This window comes from Lactuca serriola, chromosome 2, assembly GCF_051521515.1.
Source record: "Lactuca serriola cultivar US96UC23 chromosome 2, Lser_US96UC23_V15, whole genome shotgun sequence".
In the NCBI taxonomy this organism is placed as follows: Eukaryota; Viridiplantae; Streptophyta; class Magnoliopsida; order Asterales; family Asteraceae; genus Lactuca; species Lactuca serriola.
In genome coordinates this window covers 217,583,788-217,607,500 of record NC_136409.1, presented here as the reverse complement: position 1 = coordinate 217,607,500, position 23,713 = coordinate 217,583,788, and the positions used below count along the sequence as shown (strand labels likewise).

The window sequence follows — 23,713 nt, the reverse complement described above, 5'->3', positions numbered from 1 at the left end:
TTGCCCAAATGCAAGGGGACAGGAAAACATAAAAGAAGGTTTCCTTTGTTCGCCATATTCATCCTAATTGCATCCACACTTTTCACAATATTATGTTTTGCATATGTTTGGGGTAAGAAAAAGAAGAGTCAACCATCTCAATCATCGAGGGAGGGACGGTTCATAAAAGTATCATATGGTCAACTTCTAAAGGCTACCAATGGCTTCTCCCAAGCTAATTTGATTGGCGAGGGGGGTTTCAGCTCTGTTTACAAAGGAATCCTTGATGATCATGATGATAGATTTGTTGCAATCAAAGTTCTACATCTTCAAAACCGAGGTGCTCATAAAAGCTTCATAGCAGAGTGTCAAGCATGGCAAAGTATCCGGCACCGCAATCTATTGAAGATTATAACTTCATGTTCAAGTGTTGACTTTCAAGGCAATGATTTCAAAGCTTTGGTATACGAGTTCATGCCCAATGGGAGTTTACATGACTGGTTGCATTCAAATGTAACTACAACTAAACTGAACCTTCTTCAAAGAATAAATATTCTCATCGATGTTGCATCTGCCCTTGATTATCTTCACAATCACTGTCTACCAGCCATCATTCACTGTGACCTGAAGCCAAGCAACATTCTGTTGGATGATGATATGGTGGCCCATGTTGGAGACTTTGGTTTAGCTCGATTTCTTGGAACAAATTCAAACAAAAACAGTACAAGTGGCATTAGAGGAACAATTGGATATGCACCACCAGGTAAAGTTCATGTATGTATTCTCAGATTCTTATATTTATTTATACTGTTACCTCTTTTTTTTATGTCATTACTTATAAGTTGCAGAGTATGGTGCTGGGAGTGAGATAACAAGTAGTGGGGATGTCTACAGTTTTGGAATACTATTGTTGGAGCTGATGACAGGGAAGAGGCCAACAGACAACATCTTTATTGAAGGCCTTAGCCTTCATAGATTTGCAGACATGGCCTTGCCAGACCATGTAATCGATGTTATTGATGATGACCTTCTGAATTTACATCAAGAGGATGCTATTCCTATGATAGCAGATGTAAAGAAAATAGAGGAATGCATGGCTTCAACTGTCAAACTTGGAGTATCATGCTCTGTGGATTCCCCAGCGCAACGGTTGAATATCGTAAATGTTGTCCATGAGTTGCAGCATATTCTGGATACACTTCAAAATAGTTGAGGTGTCTTGTTAGTAGATATTTTGGGTGTTAATTGTTAAATATGGATGTATCTGAGTATGTGATGAATCTTGTATAATAAAATGTGAAATAAATGGAATGAAGGTATTACTTTGAAAATATGGTGGTCTTTTGAGGATAAGAATGCATAACCTACAAAATCCTTGATTTGAAGATTATCAGTGCCAATGAAGCTTGTTTTTCCTGCAACCAAGTTATATACAAGTAGGGATCGATCCAACTGTGTGTAAAATAAATCATAATGCAAAATGAAAACTGAAACCCTTATTGCATAACAGCTTACCATTTTTACTTGGAAACTCAAAAGCCACCAACAAATGGCATTGCAGTAGAGCAGTCAGGATAAGCCATGGACATATGTTGTAAAAATGAAGGGATCATGTTTCCTCCATCACCTGTGTTCATGGACAAATTATCATCTTTATCTTTCAATTGGTTTTTGAAGTAATAGAGTCTTCCATGCTAATATTAGATTTTAGCAAGGGCAAAGCTGTAAGTAACCTTTCAATCTCCACATCACCAATTTTCCTGATTGCAGAACTCTGGCGTTCAACTGAATAAAAGCACAAACTAATATTTGATTACTTTCCTCAAATAATTGAAGTAATGTTCAACTTTCTTCTTAAGAGTGGTATACCAAGGTCCACGACTTGTATAGACCTTAAACTACATGTCTACAAGAAGCAAGTTTCTATTCATGTAGAATACAGTTTAATTATGGTTTGGAGATCATAACCACCACAAGCTCTATGTTTCTTTAGAACAAAAGATCACTGACAAAAAAAATGCTGGTACTCTTAACAAAGAATAGACCATGATTACAACAATCCAGACCAAAAGTTGTAGTTAACAACGAAAATGGCATGATACAAAATGACATGATACAAAATGACATGAATAATGGTAATGTAGTAGCTAAAACAAAAATGGCCTAATTTTCCATAAAAGCCCATTAATGGCCTAATTTTCCAAATTGGGCCCAACCCCATATGGGCCTTACCTAAAAGCCCAACAATTCCTGGTCCAAAACCATTGGGGCCACCAAGGCCCAATACAAATCTTGGCCCAACTAGACATGTCCAAACAAAAGCCCAAGACTCTAAGATTCCACTGATCAAAAGCCCAACATACAACACCCAAACCCAAGCTCAAAGCGCAAGCATGAAACAAACCCATAAGCGCACTGATGCTCATACGCGGGGCGTACCTCCTTAGGTATGCTCAACGTACTCGAAGATAAAGATCGGGGGCCTCAGATCAGTACGCGGGGCGTACCCTTAGATCCTCCAAACTCCTTTTGTGACTTAACCAATTAAGAACTTTGCATCTAAACTTCAGGAAAACTCAAAATAAAACTCTTAATGCATAAAGTGGGCACCTTTATGCATTTTCATGACTAAAAGAGACCCAATGACCATCTTAACCCAATAATACCCATCTTAATCCGTCTAGAACATGCATGAATCGTTTCTAACCATAAAGATGGCAACTTTATGGACTTAAAAGTTAAAACCTCAGAAATGCTTAGAGTAGCAACTCAAAGCTCCTGGAGTGGTGTCCAACCACAAGATCTTACCCATGAGGTCAAAATGGGACCAAAAACCCACATAATCATAGATCTCAACTTATAATGATCAAGCTAAGAACTTTTTACCTTCTAAGAGCTGAAAATGTAGCAAAGAGTCCAGATACACAAGCCTTTCCTTGATTCATCACCTTGCACAAAGCTTCCACGCTTTGAATACACACTAAAACCCACCAAGGATGCACATAAGAAAGCTCACAACACTCTAGGATGAAGCTACAACTCGAAATTAGGGTTTAAGACCATGGAGGATGAAAGGGTTGCTTACATCTGGAACTTAAGGTGTTTAAATAGTGAGCCAACCGTAAAAATTAGGGTTTTGGGACTCAGCACATTACGTTGGGCGTAATGTCTGTACGTTGGGCGTACATCTTGATCATATGCACATCACTAATCCAACCTTACGTTGGGCACACCCAACCAAACACACGGATGCATCCTTGCATGCATGGGGCTGCCTTGCCAATAATTTCCATTAGGGACCAAAACTGCCAATAACTTCAAAATACCATAACTTCCTCATTCTAGGTCCCTTTCTAACAAACCTTATATCCACAAAAAGGTAGCTTAGAAGCCCTACGCTCCAAATAACACACCCAAGCCTTAAATCCTCCCAAGCAAAACCAAAAATCTAAAAAAAAAGATTGAGATATCAAATTACAATTATACCCTTGGCTTCCGAAGACACAGTCAAATACTTAGATCACTCATACCATGACACCCACATTCGAAATGGGCCAAAAACTTCCTTTCCCGAAGCCCTAAGCCTCATGACAACTAATGACTGGACCGCATCCCCAGGCAACGAAGCAAATCCAAAACAAAACCGAGTGTTACACTAGAAAAAATGGAATTTTTTGGTAATTACTTCCTACTTAGTGGGTTGAACTTTGAAATTTTTCATATTGATATCCCGATTTTGGGGGACTGTTCATTGAATCTGAACCCAAAATTGACAAAATTATAGTCTAAAATCATATACAAACACTAAACTACACTCTGAAAAAAACTGCATGTCAATCAGATTTTAAACGAATGAGATATATATATATATTTTAACATTTTCACAAAATACAAAGTACAAAAACAAATAGCTGAAAAGTTGAAAATTTTAAGCTTTGATATCCCGATTTTGGTGGACTGTAACTCATTGAATATTAAACAAAAAATTGACAAAGTTATAGTTTAAACTCATATACAAACTCTAAACTACAAGTTGGAAAAAAACGCTTTTCAATGTGACTTCAAATGAATTAGATATGAATGTCTTAAAATTTTCACAGAGTATAAAAAAGCTAAAAGCTAAAAACTTCTCGACTTTGGGTGACTCTAAGTCATTGAATATAAAACTAAAAATAGTAAATTTATTGTCTAAAATCATGTAAAAACTCTAAATTATATATTGGAGAAAACCACATGTCAATCCGACTTCAAATGAATGAGATATGCATGTTTTAAACTTTTCATAGAAACCAATTTCGACCCCTAAAAGTGGTTCCGGTTCCTTGTTCCGGTTCTTAAACCCAGTTTACCTGGACCCGATGGGCCCAAACCCGGATTACCCGGAACCCATATAAAGTCATTCTTTAAACCCAGAACTGAAACCGGTTCTATATATTCTAATTCTAACGGTTACATTTCCGGTCCGATTCTGGTTTCGGTCCGTTTTTCCGGTTTTAAATCTCATCCTTAGTGGTTACGGAACAATAACATTGACATCATATTAGCAACTACAATTTAACAACATTAGCAATGAAAAATAATTAGTAGAAACACCAAAATATGTGTTCCGTACCGAATTTTATTTATAAAAGCATATTCTAAAAATATATTTACATCAAATTTTGGTTTATTAGTTCAATATATGCATCGATTATAATTAATTTATATTTACAAAAAGATTATTTGGAGAATTTAATTTATAAAATTAAAGACAAATTTATTTAATTATCAAAATTTACTTATAAAATTATATACAATATAAATTAATAATATGTAAGACATATAGTTGTAGCTACAACAAACATAGTTGTAATCTACTCTCTAATAAAAGAGTCTCTCTTTGACACTTGACACTTCCAACTCTAATATTTCTACAAAGTTAATTGACTATTTCGCCCTCATTTAACTTAAATTCGGTATCCATATTAATTTCCATAAATTCTATCAATTTCCGGCAATTGTAATCTTTAAATATGTTAAGTTTGAATCAATCCCTGCAAATAAGCAATCAACATTATTATGTATTTAATTTCAATTCCATAATAATACTCAATCCCTTATGTTCATGAATTATTTCTAGAAATCTGCATATCCTAAACCCGCAATTATTTGAGATTTTATTGAGTCAATGTAATCAATGATAAATCAGCAAGCGATCTTCTCTAAAATTGAAATTGATTATTCGTGGTTCCCACAGGTTGTAACCTAGTATTCTATATTATCATCTTGCTATGATTTTTTGGTTTAATTAAAATTTTCCTTTTGTACCTTTTATTTAAATATTTGCCTTGTAAGTATTTTATGAAATTAGTTAATTAAGCATAAAAAACTAATTAATAACAATTAAAAATAAATAAACATCATATCAGTTATTTATTTATTTTAAAGATCTCGATGATATGTTTTGTATAAGTTCAATTTTACCTTTTATGTTTAAATATATTAACAGTTATATGTGACAAATTAAAAATATGATGAAGTAAAACTTTTGTATATCTAAAACATTTAAAATGAAATGTGATTTGTTTGATTTGATCTTATTCGGCCAGATAAAATGATAACTTGTATTATACCAAAATTTAGTTGCATTTTGGTAGGAGAATTACTTTTTATTTTTATTTTTATTTTTATTTTTATTTTTATTTTTTTCAGTCAGGTGAAAGCGTTTTGTAATTGGGCGTAAAAATTATTTCATATCTTTGTTTTTGGGTTTGAAGCTTTTGTACGTAGTCTTTGTCGACTCAACAATAATCCATAATAATTTTTACAAGTTGATAATAATTTCATTAGTTATATTTTTATTGATTGGTTTGTTATATAATAGCTCTTAGAGTGTTTCTCATCTTCCAAGCAATAGAAAACAAAAACAAAAAACGATGGCTGGAACAAACGAATTATTGCTATAAGCAAGTTACTCTCAGTTTGTCTTGGTCAAGGTGATAAGAAATTTGTGGATGGCTTCTCAGCGTTTGCCTGTCACGTACGTTAACATTAACAAACTCAGTATAAATTTTAAGGCATCATCAGTTATCTTTGTACTACCAATTAAGTTGAATTCCAAAAATGAATTCTCGTATTGCTTTCCTCGTTTCTTCTACTCTTGTTATTTGTCTGATAACCACCACCATTTCTGCTTTTGTTGGCGGTAATGAGACCGATTATCAGGCGTTGTTGCAGTTCAAGTCGATGATCACCCATGATCCATATGATGCTCTAAGCTCATGGAACACTTCCTTTCATTTCTGCAATTGGAGTGGTGTTTCATGTGGGAAGCAGAATAAAAGAGTCACTGCTCTAGAACTGATATCACAAGGGCTAAAGGGCCGTTGTCTCCTCATGTAGGGAACCTCAGCTTCCTTCGTCACTTTTCTCTCTCAAACAATAACTTTCAAGGAAGGATCCCCAATGAATTGGGTCGTCTTTCCAGTCTACGTTTCCTCTATCTTGGATCTAACAAATTCAGCGGGGCCATTCCAACCAACTTGTCTGGTTGTTCTCACATTGAAAGGCTTGGCCTTTATCAAAACAAGCTAGTTGGAAGCATACCCAAAGAGATCAGTTTCCTGACAAAACTTGCTCATATTCAAATCGATGCTAATAATTTAACAGGTGGAATCCCGCCTGACTTGGGGAATATAACATCAATGGAAGAGTTCACTGCTTCTGGCAATCCGTTGGGTGGTAGCATTCCAGACACCTTAGGCCGTTGGAAAAGCTTAACAAGTTTTTACCTTGGTGACTGTAACTTATCTGGAACCATCCCTCATTCCATTTTTAACCTCTCACTCCTCACTAATTTTACCTTGGCTGAGAATCAGCTTACCGGTAGTCTTCCTCCAGCCATAGGTGAAATGCTTCCGAATCTTGAGCGCCTTCAATTACGGCAAAACCAACTGACCGGACCTCTTCCACCCTCGCTATCTAACTGTTCCAAATTTCGAATTCTTGAAGTGAACTTCAACAGTTTTAGTGGGAAGTTGACAATCGATTTTGCAAAACTAAAACACATCAATTATTTATTCTTAGCTGAAAACACCTTTGGATTCGGAGAAGCTGATGATATGAAGTTTTTTGATTCTTTGAAAAACTGCAGCAGATTAACGTTGTTGTATCTTGATGATTGCCAGTTTCAAGGAGTGTTGCCCACATCAATTGGTAATCTTTCCGATCAACTCTCTCTCCTACTTTTAGGAGAAAATCATTTCTATGGAAACCTTCCTTCCGGTATAGGTAATCTAGTTGGCTTGACCCTTTTATCTTTACGAGATAACCAATTCACAGGAAAAATCCCCTCCACTATTGGTAAGCTTCAAAACCTGCAAGTTGCTTATCTATCTAAGAACCAATTTTCAGGGCCAATTCCAGATGACATCGGGAACTTATCATTGTTAACTAAACTTTGGTTACAATCCAACAGATTGGAATATATTCCATCAAGTATGGGAAATTGCCATAATCTATTGGAGTTGCACCTTGATGACAATCAACTCAGCGGGAGAATACCTAAACAACTTGTTCAACTTTCATCTCTGAGCATTATGTTAAACCTTTCTCAAAACAACTTGTTTGGGTCACTTCCCGCGGAGGTTGGCGACCTCAAGATGTTGACTTCTTTGGATTTATCTCAGAATAACTTATCAGGTAACATTCCTAGTAGCCTTGCTGGTTGCACTAGCCTTTCATTTCTATCCCTCAGAGCCAACTTATTTCAAGGAATGGTTCCACAGTCATTAAGTTTCATGAGAGGAGTTATAACATTGGATCTCTCTCATAATAATTTATCAGGCCAAATTCCTGGATTCTTGGAACGGCTGGTCTTACTAGAATATGTAAACCTATCCTTTAATGATTTGGAGGGTGAAGTACCCGGTGCTAGGAGTGTTTGCCAATGCAAGTGCATTCACTGTTTTGGGGAATAGCAGGCTTTGTGGTGGCTTGCCTGAACTTGGGTTGCCCAAATGCAAGGGGACACATGATAAACATAAGAAAAAGTTTCCTTTGTTCATAATTTTCATTCTTATTGCATCCACCCTTTTCAGCATTTTAAGTTTTGCATATGTTTGGTGTAAGAAAAAGAAGAGTCAACCATCTCAATTGTCAAGGAACGAACAGTTCATGAAAGTATCATATGCTCAACTTGTAAAGGCTACCAATGGCTTCTCCCAAGCCAATTTGATTGGCGAAGGTGGGTTCAGCTCTGTTTACAAAGGAATCCTTGATGATCATGATGATAGATGTGTTGTCAAAGTTATACATCTTCAAAACCGAGGTGCTCACAGAAGCTTTACAGCGGAGTGTGAAGTGTGGCGGAGTATTCGACACCGGAATCTGTTGAAGATAATAACTTCATGTTCAAGTCTTGACTTTCAAGGCAATGATTTCAAAGCTTTGGTATATGAGTTCATGCCCAATGGGAGTTTACATGACTGGTTGCATTCAAATGTAACTACAACTAAACTGAACCTTCTTCAAAGAATAAATATTCTCATCAATGTTGCATCTGCCCTTGATTATCTTCACAATCACTGTCTACCAGCCATCATTCACTGTGACCTGAAGCCAAGCAACATTCTGTTGGATGATGATATGGTGGCCCATGTTGGAGACTTTGGTTTAGCTCGATTTCTTGGAACAAATTCAAACAAAAACAGTACAAGTGGCATTAGAGGAACAATTGGATATGCACCTCCAGGTAAAGTTCATGTATGTATTCCCAGATTCTTATACTTATTTATAGTGTTACCTTTTTTAAAATAATTGCTTATAAGTTGCAGAGTATGGTGTTGGGAGCAAGATGACAAGTAGTGGAGATGTCTACAGTTTCGGAATATTATTGTTGGAGGTGATGACAGGGAAGAGGCCAACAGACAACATCTTTATTGAAGGCCTTAGCCTTCATAGATTTGCAGACATGGCCTTGCCAGACCATGTAATCGATGTTATTGATGATGACCTTCTGAATTTACATCAAGAGGATGCTATTCCTATGATAGCAGATGTAAAGAAAATAGAGGAATGCATGGCTTCAACTGTCAAACTTGGAGTATCATGCTCTGTGGATTCCCCAGCGCAACGGTTGAATATCGTAAATGTTGTCCATGAGTTGCAGCATATTCTGGATACACTTCAAAATAGTTGAGGTGTCTTGTTAGTAGATATTTTGGGTGTTAATTGTTAAATATGGATGTATCTGAGTATGTGATGAATCTTGTATAATAAAATGTGAAATAAATGGAATGAAGGTATTACTTTGAAAATATGGTGGCCTTTTGAGGATAAGAATGCATAACCTACAAAATCCTTGATTTGAAGATTATCAGTGCCAATGAAGCTTGTTTTTCCTGCAACCAAGTTATATAAAAGCAGGGATCGATCCATAAAAGCAGGGATCGATCCAACTGTGTGTAAATAAATCATAATGCAAAATGAAAACTGAAACCCTTATTGCATAACAGCTTACCATTTTTACTTGGAAACTCAAAAGCCACCAACAGATGGCATTGCAGTAGAGCAGTCAGGATAAGCCATGGGCATATGTTGTAAAAATGAAGGGATCATGTTTCCTCCATCACCTGTGTTCATGGACAAATTATCAACTTTATCTTTCAATTTAACTTCAATTGGTCCATCTTTCTTGGTTTTGACACCATTAGGTGTGGAAGATTTCCTTCAAAATATTGAAATAATAGAGTCTTCGGTGCTTATATTAGATTTCAGCAAGGGCAAAACAGTGAGTAACCTTTCAATCTCCACATCACCAATTTTCCTGATTGCAGAACTCTGGCGTTCAACTGAATAAAAGCACAAACCAATATTTGATCATTTTCCTCAAATTATTGAAGTAATGTTTAACTTTCTTCTTAAGAGTGAGCAGGTTTCTATTCACGTAGAATACAGTTTAATTATGGTTTGGAGATCATAACCACCACAAGCTCTATGTTTCTTTAGAACAAAAGATCACTGACAAAAAAAATGCTGGTACTCTTAACAAAGAATAGACCATGATTACAAGAATCCAGACCAAAAGTTGAAGTTAACAACAAAAATGGCATGATACAAAATGACATGAATAATGGTAATGTAGTAGCTAAAACAAAGATGGCTAACATGGTGTCCTTAAAATACTACAAGCTACTGTCTTCATTGATTCTAATAGGAATTAAAATAACTACATATCAAATTCAAAGGTTGGAGGTTTCAAATTTTGACTGCAGAAAGTCAAAATATGATATCTAATTATGGAAAATCCTCAGGTTCTTGCTAATTAAAGTTTCTACGACGATGAGTAATCCAACAAAATGATACTGTTGACAATCTAATCTAAGCATTCCAGAATCGGTTATACTAAACACAGCAACTTCAAAATCGAAGACGTAAACATTACAAATTTCCATAAACGAGGAATTTCCTTGACAGAAATTGGATTGGACTACCAAATTATTACCAATTACGTATGCTTTTTATGTCCTTGTACGTTTTCAAAGCACAAAACTACATCGGTACTAAAAGAAATATAACATACCTTATTGGTAAATAGATGCGTTTCCTTCAGAAAGCCCATTTGCATCAACCTCAGGCCGAGTATTAACCACGTCTGAACGCTAGATGAATATATGCCTTTTCCCCTTCGGCTTGGGGGACATCATATAAGCGGAGAAATTGATCACAATACGGCTCGATTAAATTCCAACACCACAAGTAGAACTTGGTGCCCCTGCTAGAAATCGAACCGCAGTAACATAGAGTGCATCACGTTGCCATTGGACCACCACTGTGAAAACCTCATCAAGTGATAAATCAGATTTTGGTTCATATAAATAGTTAGAATTTTCCTTGTAAGCATTGATTTGAACAAATGATGATACTAAGGGTGTTTGGCTTAGTTTTTCAGGTAAAAGTTTTTTTGGAAAAGTCACAAAAAATCAAGTTTTCCTGATTTTTTTTGGCTTCTAAAAAGCCCCTTCATTTGGTTGTTAAGGTGGAAGAGGAAGGACCGAATCCTTGATAAATAAGAGCGATAACGGAAATAAAAAAAATTAAAACATGGCTGAAAAATGGGTGGGGCTGTTGTGTCGATCTGTCTGTCTGACGAAAAAGATAATTGATTATGGGTCACTAATGTGTGGGCTACTTGGCTGTATGTTAATAAAAAATAAAAAAAATAAAAAAAAAAAGCAAAAATCTGTCATCACTTATAAAATAAAATAAATAAAAATAAAAATAAAAAAAACCATTTATAAAGGTCAGACAATAATAAATATAAAAACGGACTTACGATAAAACTGTATTTATTTATTTATTTATTTATTTATATTTCTTTTAACAACGTGAGGTTTAAATTTGTGTCAAAAACCCTTCCTAGTTCCTATTTCCCTTGCACCGCGTTTCCGAGTTTATCAAAAGAAAAGAAAAGAATGCATCCCGTTCCCGAGTTTATCAAAAGAAAAGAAAAGAAGAGAAAAGAAAGTAATGAGAGAAAAGAAGAAAAATTAATAATTTTCTTAATTTTTCCCGAGTTCAACTTAACGAGAGAAAATAAAGGAAAGGAAAACAAAATTTTCTTTTGTGTTCTCGAATTGAAAAGAAGTGGAAGAAAAATTAATAATTTTCTTCTTTCCTTCCAAATCCTTCCAGGTCGGAAGGAAAGATAGGAGAGAAAGTGATTCTTTCATTTCCCCTCCACTTCCTTCCACTTATTTCCTTTAATGAAATTTAGGAAAACCAATTTTTTATTTTCTTTTAATTTTCACCCATTTCCTTTCCGTTAAACTCGGGAACAGGGTGTTGAAGATTTGACATCTCAAGAAACCAATTTGGAGGCGTCATTCCAACATGCTAGATGTTTATCCGTGAAGGAGTTAGTAGTCCAAGTTGATGCAAGCTCCTAATTTCACAGGATGTTCATTCTTGATACTTTTATGGAGGTAAGTTCCTAAACTCAACAATATAAACCCAACCCAAACCCACTTACTGCCAACCTTTGCTTAAATGCACAAATATTATAATATTGTAATAAAAAACGAAAATGGTAGAAAGTCATGCTATAAAAATTGGTGGTGATAAATATCAGAGTGTGATTACCCTTGAATACTCCTTTGTTTGATTTGAGTACGGACTACGTGAGGTGCATCAAGCCGCAACAATGTCGTCTTCAAACCACTTTGAGTTTCCTCTCCAAAGTTAACGACGTACAGTCAAAGAAAGTATTCTTCTTGTGTGAAAATCCTAGTTATATATCGCATTCTACATGTTTGATAAAACTCCTCAATGAATATGTACCACTCTCTTCCCATGATTAGATTCTGCTTAGAAAAAAGAATTGCAAGTTCCTAAATATAGTGAAAAACGATGTAATGTCATCAAGTTTGAAACTCAGTACTGTGGCATATGCTCTTGACAATAGTTCTAAGATGGCGACTCTAACTATGGATGGAGCTGGCATTTTTTTAAGATATATTTTTGTTTTGGTCATAGATTTTGTGCACCCAGACGTTGGCTATGGGAGTGACTTGGAGTGAAACATGTATATCATTTTGTTGATGTATTTGATTAACTAAATCAACTCATTATAGTTTTAGGCTTTTAGCCTTCATTCAAGAACAGTTACAAAAATAACGTTTTATTTTACTATATGACTAAGTAGTTGGGAGATTATTCAATTGTTTCATTCATAAAATCAGGGTAAAAGGAAAGTCTATATGAGCATGTAATGTGCTGAGAAGACTAACCTACAACAATTTAATGAGCTAAGATGCACACATAATGCATCAAACAAATTTGAGAACAAAGTTTTGAAAATTTTGATGGACTAACCTTGTAAATCTCGATAATAATTTTCAGTTTGATCAACCAGGAAATCCATCCAGTAATCCTCCCAAACAAAACACCCCTTCAATATAGAACTGTAATCACAAATTATGTAAGCATTAGTCAGGTAAATGTATATGTCTATAATCATTTTTATATTCTAACTCAATTTCATTATATAGTCATTCATCAATAATCTAATCCATACTTAAATCAAAGATGATGCAAGCTTGCAAATGGTTTTAATAGACACAAATCCGTTGTTTCATTCTCTAAGTTTGGAGCTCAACTGCTACTCCTTTCTCATTCTCCAAGTTCCTAGCTCAAGTAAACACAATCTTTTCATATTAGTCTTTTAATATAATACACTAATCTATTTTTCTTTCAAAAAATAGCAATGTACTTTCTTTTAACCCTTAAAAATATGAAACTCGAACAGCTCATGTGAAACAAAAAATTCATAAATGTTGTCCTCACTGCTTCACTTTTTAATTTAATGTAGGTTCTTTTGTTCTTGAACTCAATTATTCAACTAAATCAACTGAATCAAGTCATGGTGATAACAAACTGGCTTCAACATATGTGATTACATTTAGATTCTTCATTGGGGCATGGAAACCAAAGAGCTGAGATATTGTTGCAAAATGTAGAGGAGGTTGTAGTTAAAAATGAGGAGCTTAATAAGGAAGAGTCGATTGATGGGATTGGGTCTTCATTGCTTTCAGGGTCTGTTTCAATGGTACTTTGTTGTATCCTTTGATGATTTGCACCATCTTGTGTGTTCATCTTATTTTATGTTGGGTCAAATGCAAGAAATAGCAATGTAGTTTCATTGATTTGGGTGTTATAGCATACTACTTCCATTTATTTATAGCACGTCATTGTAGCTTTTCCAATGTATAATGTCCTAATAAGAAAAAAGGAAAGTACAATACTACAATGCTATAATTAGGTAGATTTTATTAGTATGATGTAACGTCCCAAAATTCAAGACTAAAAATTTCTTTTAAAAAACATTACTTAAAACATAATTATCAATCCATAACATAATTAGAGTATTAATTCCAAAACGTATTTTCATTATCAGAGTAAAACATTCCCTGGCTGTCTAATCTATGGTGTGTGCCATGCGATCACCCCGAGCTCTTCCTTCCACTACCGGAAGTACCTGAAACCAAAACTGAAAACTGTAAGCACGAAGCTTAGTGAGTTCCCAACCTACCACATACCATGCATAACCACATACTACACATACTGGGCCACGCCTGCTATTATGGGCCTCGCCCCCTATCTCGGGCCTCACCCGCTACAACGGCCCCGCCGCTCCAGGCCCCGCCTGGCTTCGAGCCTCGCTCGGATACAGATCTGTTTCACTTAGGTCTCACCTGTCACTGGGCCTCGCCCGCTAGCATATACTAACACATAAGCATATCACAACACATAAGCTAACATGTACTAATAAATCATGTTCTGAGCCCTTGCCTATCTTGGTCCTCGCCCTTGTCCTGCTACTGATGAGTCATGGAACCCCGCCCATGCTCCTACTGATAGTGAGATACGGGCCCAACCCACACTCATTCTTTCCCTAACTTGGGCCTCGCCCCTGATCTGTTGCTAATGAGATGTGGAACACCATCCACACTCTGCTACTAGTGAGATACGGGACCTCGCCCACACTCACCTCCCTACCAGGCACATACATGTATCACACAGACAACAAGTATAAACTATCATATAAACCATTCCTTGGGCACCCGCCCGCTATCATTGGACCTCGTCCTGAATATCATACTAGCATACTGTGCCTAGGGCTAACCCCCAAGTCTTCTACTCATAACTACATGGGCCGGCATTGTGGCGTTAGACCCATTCACACAAAGGGAAACTCACCTGCACTTGCTGAACTTACTGAAACCCCTCTGCTGCTGCCCGACAACTCTTCTGAATTGTGGCTCCACTAGCTCCCCGAGCTATCAATACCAATATAACACTTAGTTTAACTGTCCTCCGAAGGTCAACTAAGTCAACTCTGGTCAAAGTCAAAGTCCTAGTCAAAGTCAACCTTCCAGGTCAACCCTACTCGCCGAGTCTGTCTACTGACTCGCCGAGTTCATATGCTCAGAGTCCTTCCATTCGTGACTCGACTCGCCGAGTCAACCCATGACTCGCCGAGTCCACCGATTTTCAAGTCCTGTCCTGTCCAACTCACTGAGTCTCCACTCGACTCACTGATTCGAGTCTTAACTCGAAGGGTTCAGGGTTTCGCGACCTGACTCGTCGAGTCCAAGGCAAACTTCAACAGACTCGCCGAGTTGTTCATCCAACTCATCGAGTTCCTCCTAATCTTCATACTACTCGCCGAGTCCACTCGAAGGACGTGTCGAGTCTATTCAGTCCTTCATGCATTCAGAGGCTTTTTGAGTCATGCAGGGACTCCAAACTGTAGATCCACTCTTCCAAGGACTATTCCTCATGTAAAGTTGCAAACTTTACGTGTAGCTAAGGAGATCTAGGCCCAAAACACTCCATACTCGGGTTTAAGACAACCATGCTTCACCTACACCACCACGACTGATACTTTATGACTCTCTAGGCCAGAATACACTTAGATCTGAAGTAGCAACTTCAGATCTGGACTTCTAACTCCAATTGGCTCTAGGACATGGCATAAAAGCCCCAAATCTCATGACAAAAAGGAAAATATGAGCAAAGGAGTGAAGGTAATGACTTCTTACCTTCAAATGCTCTGAAAAAGTCACACTAACTCTGGATCCAAGGCTTCCTCTTGCACCACTATGAACTTCCTTCTCTTCCAAGCTTCAAATCACAACACGAAGGCTAGATCTTTGCTCAAAAACGAATATGGTGGCTAGGGTTCGATGTTCTAGAAGAGGGGAGCTGTAAAGGAACCCTAAGGAAGAGAATGAGGTGCTTAAATAGTGCACAAAGTCCCAAATTTAAGGTTTCCCTCTTTAGACCGGACTCGCCGAGTCTATTCTCCGACTCACCGAGTCGGTCACTTACTCCTCGACCCGGATCCCGCTCGGACTCGCCGAGTTCCTCCTTGGACTCGACGAGTTGGCCCTTTAACTTAGGGTTTTCCTTTCCTTTCTTGGTCTTTCTGATTATAGGTGTTACATATGATGTAATAACTAGATTATAACCCGCGTTAAACGCGGGAAGCGTATAAAAAAAACATAGAATTGTAAACATATATTACATCATAGGAAGCATGACAATTAAAAGTACATTACCATAGCTATTTTAAATTCATCATCATACATTACAATAACTATTTTAACCTCATAACAATTAAAAGAATAAATAAAAAAAAACTAATAAATCGTAGAGTAATATAAAATATTTAAATAGTTCATTACAAAAAACAACTATGTTCGAGTGCAAATTAAAATGTATATAATCACAAATATCTACTTGGCATAATCACTTTATCAAAATCAGAACGGAATGAAAAAACTTGTTGAGAAGGATGTATCGGAACCACATACTCAATCGTATTTCCTTTAAAGAAATATAAGGTACTGTTTCTATAATCCCACCATTCATGTGCACCTTCATTGTAGTTACTAACATCTACTTTAACCCACCAATTTTGAATGCAAACCCAAATAGCCCACAAATGATCTCCACTTACAGAGAAATATCCCATTTTTCTGTGAAACTTGATCAATCTCGATGCATACGGTTTGAAGTCATTAATAGTAAAAGGTGCAAATATGAGTATATGTTCTTCTGAATAAATATCAAATCGCAATATGGTATCATTAGATAATAAGAAGTATACGACACCGCCACTTGTAACTGCCTAATCAGAAACAAGATAAACAGATGATGGTAACTGAATATTTTGAAACTCCCTCCATTGCCATGTAGTAGATGAAAACAATTCTATGTTGTAGTAATCGCAGTCCACTTTTTCCTTCGGCATATCACTACAAATAAAATAACATATAAGTAAATAATAAAGTAAATTAATGACATAAAATGTACTACATATAAACTCTTACGATGGCTTTGTGTATGACAATCGAATGACCTTGAAATGTAACGGGTTCGAACTGATAACTACCAAAGCAAACTTTGTTGCAGTGTATTCAGAGGTCGGAAAAGGTATCCATTTGGCATATGTAGTCGTTGGTTTGATAACAAATAAAATCTTTGAAACATATTCATCTGGATCATAGGATTCAGCAAGAAGGAGTCCACACATTGATGATGCTAAAATAGTACAAGTATGTGGTAGCCAATCAATGTGAACATTGTTGGTACCAGAAGACGGAACAAACTGACGCTCTATATTTCTTCATGGTTTTTTTTTGTTGAACGATAATTCCACAAACCACATTATTTCTACGGTTGTAGTTATGAAGAACATAGTTTTTGTATGTTAGTGATGGTGTGCCTAGGGCAGCACAGCAGAGCCGCGTCCAAGCCCTAGAGCTGGGCACACCAGCCAGGCCCAACCCAGCAGGCTCAGCGCCCGCTGGCGCCCCCGGGAGCGAAACGCCCAAGCGAAAGACTCGCGCCCGCCAGGTGACGCTCCTTGCTCCAAGACAGAGCATTACCGTCGGACCCAATGAGAGCGCTCTAGCGGTTGAGGGCACACGACCCTCCAATCAGCGCCTCTGATCCTGTCTCCCCAAAAGTGATCCTGTCTGGTACGGACCAGGCAGGAGCGTTAGGTATAAAAGCATGCATTCTCAGAACAACGAGGTAAGTTCTCTGGCCCTTCTAGAGAACGCATACACAAACCCTAAGTCATCCCCTAACTTGACCGTCGGAGCGTTCTTCCGGGAGCCCCTCCCGGAAAGCGGCTGACGGCCCTTGTTCTCTGTGATCTTGCAGTGATAACTAGGCAACCAAGAAGAGTTCATCCGTGAAGCAGAAGCAAGGTCCTATCAGGGACAAGGTTCCATCATTTGGCATCATCCGTTTGTGAGACGAAGAACACAAGCAAAAAGCACGAAAACAAACATCAATGGCGTCCAACGGTAGCGAGGGACAACCAACTAGTCCCATACGTCCCATGACGACGTTGGACGAAACACCACCGCCTACAACGACCAACAGGGCCATTTTGGGCGAAGGAAGTTCTACAACAGCCGTCGGAAACGTTTCATAACCGTCATTTCCTTAGCATGGAACAACTCCGGTGGAGCTACTTCCGTCTACACAGCTTCAGATGCCGTCGTTCTTCGCATCGCCGCTGCAACAGGCACGAGCAATCCACTCGACAACACCCCCGGCGAGCCACATTTTCAACATTTCGCCATCGTTTGCAAAACCATCGCCATTTCAGATGACGGGTGGACAGAGTTCCGCAACCCTATTACCACCATTGGCGCAAACCATGATGAACCACTCACCACCCATTAACCCGATGGCCGGTACATGGACCGGACCGACTATCCCTACCAACAACAGCCTGCAACAGCTGGTAATGATCAACCCCGCTACATCCATACACCCTTTATCCACTAGTTATCCCCTCCAGTTACCATTCCAGCCATACCCATTTTATGGACCAAGTCCGGGCTACCTCACGTCACCGCCGCATGATATGAACTCCCAATACCAGCAGGGGACATCGACTATCCCAGGCCAGGATGGTTTTTCCCGAAGCGTAACGTCTCCGTTCATCAAAGAGCTGTTGGATTATGAAATACCAAATACCACAAAGCTCCCGAAACTCAAAACGTATAATGGAACCACCGTCCCGGACAGTCACATCGACACATATGAATGGACGATGACGTCGCTAAAGCTTAACGAGAAGTTCTGGTGCACATACTTCCCAAAGACACTCGATGGCAACGCCGGCACGTGGTTCAAAACGTTACAATCGGGTAGCATTTCAAACTTTGCTCAACTCAAGTACCATTTCCTCACCAACTTCATGCAGTTACGCAAATACAAGGGGGACTCTCATTCCATTATAGGCTGTAAACAAAGAGAGGGGGAAACTGTGCGAGAATACTTTACAAGATTCACAAATGCCACGTTGGATATACCAGGGCATGACGAAGGCCTTATAGCCGGTGCCTTCACATGGGGACTCCTGCCAGGCCCTTTGTCACAAAAACTCATGGGAAAGAAGCCCTTAACACGAGCCGAGTTGAAAGAAAGGGTAGAGCGATATCTACGGCAGGAGGATGGTGAAGCAGCCAAGCAAGCCTACTTGAATGCCATGACGACCAGGAATCACCACCCGAGTCATACGGACTTCCGAGGGGGAGGAAGACACTATGGCCAGGCAAGAAGACCATCGATGCGTTTTCGACCATTTGTTAAAGACGACAGATAGGGTTGCCGCCTAGAAGTGTACGCGGTGTCTGAGAAACAGCAGCCGACCAAGTCGCCCAAGAGTCGGTATGGTGAATACCACAAAAGTAAGACGCATGATACAGTTAACTGTTTGGTACTAAAGAAGGAGATGGAGGAGAAACAACTTAAAGGAGATCTGGTGGAGGTGGCGCGAAGTCTGCGCGCCAAGTTTGATGTTGAGAATGCCAAGGGCCCACCCCACGAAGGGGTTCAGCCCAGGGAGATATTCATGATACGCAGCAAAAGAAGTAGGGAGGAACAACGGGGAGAGCAAGCGACCGTTAAACCTTCAGCATGCACGCTCACGTTCTCCGTTCAGGATCCCTGGCCGGATGGTTGGAAAGGTGACAACCTGCTGATAATACAAGCATCTATCAGAGACGTGACTATCCATAGGGTCTATGTCGACACCGGGAGTTCAGCAGACATCATCTATGAGCATTGTTTCCGGTTCGTCCCGGATCGCTGGAAAGACAACTTGCAACCTACGACTGGTAGGCTGGTGGGATTCACCGGCCATAGCCTGTGGCCGCTGGGCACAATCCATCTCCCCCTGACAATCATTAGCCATGACAAGCAGCGAAAAAAAACTACCCTGATAGACTTTGTGGTCATTCGACATTCAGCAGAACACAATATCATCCTAGGAAGGACAGCCCTCTTGAAGCTAAGGGCAGTACCATCAACCATGCATGGGATCATGAAATTCGACACACCGAAAGGCGAAGCCACGATACTGGCCACTCCGCCCAAAGAATTGCAATGCTATACAGTCATGAAGCTAGCAGAAATAACCAAAGGGTCCAAAAGACCCAGGGGCAGTCCCATAAAGGGGAAGGAAGTAATCAATGAAAGATACCCTGATCAGCCGGTCAGCATTGGATGTGACCTCCCAAATCACACGAGAAGAGCGTTGGTCGACTTGCTCAAACGCTACAAACATGTGTTCGCATGGACTCCTACAGACATGGTGGGAGTAGAAAGGAAGGTCATCGAACATAAACTGATGATCAGGCCAGGGGTAAAAGAAGTTAAGCAGAAGAAAAGGGTCCAGGGGGAGACCGTAATAGGGCGATTAATGCAGAAGTGACTAAGCTGACGGAGGTCGGGATATTGAGGGAGGCAATATTCCTGACGTGGATTGTGAACCCAGTTATGGTTCGCAAACAGGATGGATCGTGGCGTATGTGCATAGACTTTTTCGATCTAAACAAGGTGTTCCCTAAGGATTGCTACCTGCTCCCGGAGATCAATCAGAAAGTAGAATCGCTACAGGGATTTAAGCTAAAATGTTTTTTGGACGCATATAAAGGGTATCACCAGATTTTGATGAGCAAGGAAGACGAAGAAAAAACAGCCTTCTATACAGACCATGACACTTTCTGCTACACTAAGATGCCTTTCGGATTAAAAAACGCAGGGGCAACATATCAACGTCTGGTTGACTCGATATTCGCTAAGCAAATTGGAAGGAACATCGAGGTGTACGTAGACGATATGGTAATTAAGAGCCCGAACGAGGAAAAGATGCTACAAGACATTGAGGAAACTTTCCAGACATGAGAAGCGGTCAAGATGAAGCTAAACCCAGCCAAGTGCACGTTTGGAGTGGAAGAGGAGCAATTCCTGGGATACTACGTCACCACTCACCAGACAAGGCGTCCAGCCCAGCCCGACCAAGGTCGACGAGTTCATCGAGACGCCAACCCCAAACTCCCTCCGAGATGCACAGGGTCTGAACGGGAAGCTTACAGCTCTAAGCAGGTTCATTTCGAAATCCGCTAACAAGGCCATGCCATTGTTCCACACCTTAAAGGGGTGCATCGAGAAGAAAAATTTCCAGTGGACGAATGAGGCAGAAAAGGCGCTCCATAAAATCAAGGAAGCGCTACACGAGTTGCCAACTTTGGCCACCCCTATCCCTGGAGAAACATTACAAGTGTATCTTTCAACATCAGGCGAAGCGATATCCTCAGTATTGGCTGTAGAAAGGGAGGGGTAACAGAGGTCGGTGTACTTTGTTAGCAGAGCGCTGCAAGGACCAGAACTCAACTATCCCGTGCTGGAAAAGTTGGTGTTAGCACTCATCTACGCCGCGAGACGACTAAGGCGATACTTCCAGGCACATCAAATCGAGGTACTCACGAGCTACCCCATTAAACAGATCTTGCTTAAGCCGAAGACGTCAGGCCGGCTGGCCAAGTGGGCAATTGACCTGGGAGAACACAACATAAACTACCGCCCAAGAACAAGCATCAAAGGGTAGGCGCTGGATGACTTCTTACTAGAGATCCCAGACGGAGGGAACCTAGCGAAAGAGAAGGTGTGGGTAGTTGAAGGGGCCCCGGCTGACCATGGTTCATGGACCCTGTATATGGATGGAGCATCCAGCAGGGAAGGCTCAGGGGCGGGGATGATCTTGACTAGCCCAGAAGGAGAGGAGGTAACCTATGCCCTCCGCTTCGACTTCCATACGTCAAACAACGAGGCTGAGTACAAAGCACTTCTTGCAGGATTATGGCTAGCCAAGCAAATGGGTGCAAAAGTTGTAACAGCCTTAACCGACTCGAGGTTAGCAGCAAACCAAGTCAATGGAAGTTTCGAGGTAAGAGATCAAGAATGGGAAAATATGTAAAGATGGTGAAACAACTGGTAGGATCATTCGGCCGGTTTACAATCAAGCAGATACCCAGAAGCTAAAACAAGAGGGCAGACGCTTTGAGTAAGCTGGCGTCCACATGCTTCGACCACCTATCAAAGAAAGTTTTAGTATAGGTACTTCGAGAAAGGAGTATAGATGAGCAGCAAGTGAACACCCTAAACCCCGTTGGGCCCACATGGATGACACCGTTCCGGGAATACCTTCAAAGAGGAGTGTTGTCGGACGATCATGATGAGGCCAGGAAAATACGTATAAAAGTTCCTTCATACGCAATGGTGAATGGAGAATTGTACAAGAAGGGGTTCACGTCTCCATGGTTAAAATGTGTGGATCAGGACAAGGGGGGGGAGATATTGCAGGAGGCACACTCAGGACAGGTGGGTGCACACGAAGGGGCGGGGGCCTTGACAGGCAAGGTGTTACGAATGGGGGTATACTGGCCAACGATACAGCAGGATGCGATAGAAGTAACCAAGAAATGTAGGGAGTGTCAGTCTTACGCCCCAGTCCAGGCGAACCCCCGGCCCCGCTAAGCAACATATCCAGCCCATGGCCTTTCTACCAGTGGGACATAGATATAGTGGGTCCATTCCCAAAAGCACCAGGGAAACTAAAGTATATGGTGGTAGCTGTGGACTACTTCACAAAGTGGATTGAAGTTGAGCCTCTGGCGTGCATATCTGGGAGGCACATGATAAAATTCGTATGGAAAAACGTCATGACAAGATTCGGAACACCTAAGTTCTCATCAACGACAATGGCTTGCATTTTGCTGAGAACCCGTTCAGAGAATGGTGCACCGCCAAAGGGATAAGCCAACGCTTCACATTGGTGGCACACCCTCAAGCGAACGGCCAAACGGAGGTGTCCAACCGAACCATTGTCAATGGGATTAAGAATAGGTTGGCAAAGCAAAGGGGAATTGGGTAGAAGAGATACCAATGGTGCTGTGGTAAACAGAACTACACCACGGAAAAGCACAAAGGAAACCCCTTTCAGCTTGACGTATGGAACCGAAGCCATGCTTCCCATGGAGGTGGCAACAAACACACTGAGGGTGGCCAACAAGGATGAGGAAAGCAACATAAAAGAACTGAGGATAAACCTAGATATCCTAGAGGAGAAGTGTGAAGAATCGGGTGTACGCCAAGCCGCGTATAAACATGCAACAGAAAGATATTACAACCAAAGGGTAAAGGAGAAGGCCTTCAAAGTCGGCGAATATGTTTTGAGGAAAAACGAGGCAAGCCGAGCCCAACCTCAAGGAAAGTTGGGTCCAACATGGGAAGGCCCATACAGAGTCACGGAGGCAAATAGGAATGATGCATACGTGTTAGAGACAATGGAAGGAAGGCCTATTCCAAGAACATGGAATGCTAGGAACTTAAAGAAATATTTTTTCTAAGGCAAGGAAAGGAAGGAAAGGGAGGCAACCCCAGTTGGTTGACGTCTCAGTGAGTGTATCGCACCCCGAATACTTAGAGTATATTTGTTCATGCTAAATGACATGAACCTGATACTTAGTGTATTTAAAATTCCATGCTAAGAGACATGAGTTCAATACTTAGTGTATATATAATTCCATGCTAAGAGACATGAGTCCAATACTTAGTGTATTTAAAATTCCATGTTAAGAGACATGAGTTCAATACTTAGTGTATATATAATTCCATGCTAAGAGACATGAGTCCAATACTTAGTGTATTTAAAAATCCATGCTAAGAGACATGAGTTCAATACTTAGTGTATATATAATTCCATGCTAAGAAACATGAGTCCAATACTTAGTGTATTTAAAAAATACCATGTTAAGCGTCATGAGTTCAACACTTAGTGTATTCAAAAAACCCGCGGTTAATGAAATGATAATGCAATTGCTGA

The 23,713-nt window shown here is 39.7% G+C and overlaps 2 protein-coding genes, 1 long non-coding RNA gene and 1 pseudogene across 6 annotated transcripts in view; 3 read left to right on the top strand and 1 right to left on the bottom strand.

Annotated features, from left to right (window-relative positions):
* Positions 1-1,310, top strand: part of LOC145090072 (uncharacterized) — a 3,188-nt gene extending 1,878 nt beyond the window's left edge. The window contains exons 1-2 of the mRNA XM_079028422.1: positions 1-742; positions 828-1,310. The exon at positions 1-742 is cut by the window's left edge and continues 1,878 nt beyond it. Of these exons, the coding sequence (XP_078884548.1) occupies positions 1-742; positions 828-1,192 (1,107 nt within the window). The 3' untranslated portion in view covers positions 1,193-1,310. The remainder of the gene's footprint in view (positions 743-827) is intronic.
* A 4,486-nt stretch (positions 1,311-5,796) lies between these two features.
* On the bottom strand, positions 5,797-11,008 carry LOC145088555 (uncharacterized). Of its 3 annotated transcripts, none has more exons than XR_013701174.1 (5): positions 10,541-11,008; positions 9,758-9,809; positions 9,479-9,590; positions 9,268-9,359; positions 5,797-9,142 (listed from the first exon to the last, which is right to left on the bottom strand). It is a non-coding gene; the product is annotated as an uncharacterized LOC145088555 (long non-coding RNA). The 3 variants fall into 3 exon arrangements; XR_013701175.1 differs by having other exon boundaries at positions 5,797-8,643; positions 8,762-9,142; positions 9,268-9,590; positions 10,541-11,005; XR_013701173.1 differs by having other exon boundaries at positions 9,268-9,590.
* Positions 6,082-9,275, top strand: LOC145088554 (uncharacterized; annotated as a pseudogene). Its single transcript, XR_013701172.1, has 2 exons — positions 6,082-8,710; positions 8,793-9,275. The product of XR_013701172.1 is annotated as an uncharacterized LOC145088554 (transcript).
* An 11,710-nt stretch (positions 11,009-22,718) lies between the features above and the next one.
* Positions 22,719-23,237, top strand: LOC145090071 (uncharacterized). The gene has a single exon (XM_079028420.1). It carries the CDS (start codon positions 22,719-22,721, stop codon positions 23,235-23,237), a length of 519 nt encoding a protein of 172 aa, XP_078884546.1.
* Positions 23,238-23,713: the final 476 nt, after the last annotated feature.

What these genes read in the sequence shown, in the direction of transcription:
- LOC145090071 (XM_079028420.1), top strand. Translation starts at nt 22,719, where the DNA reads ATGGGATTAAGAATAGGTTGGCAAAGCAAAGGGGAATTGGGTAGAAGA.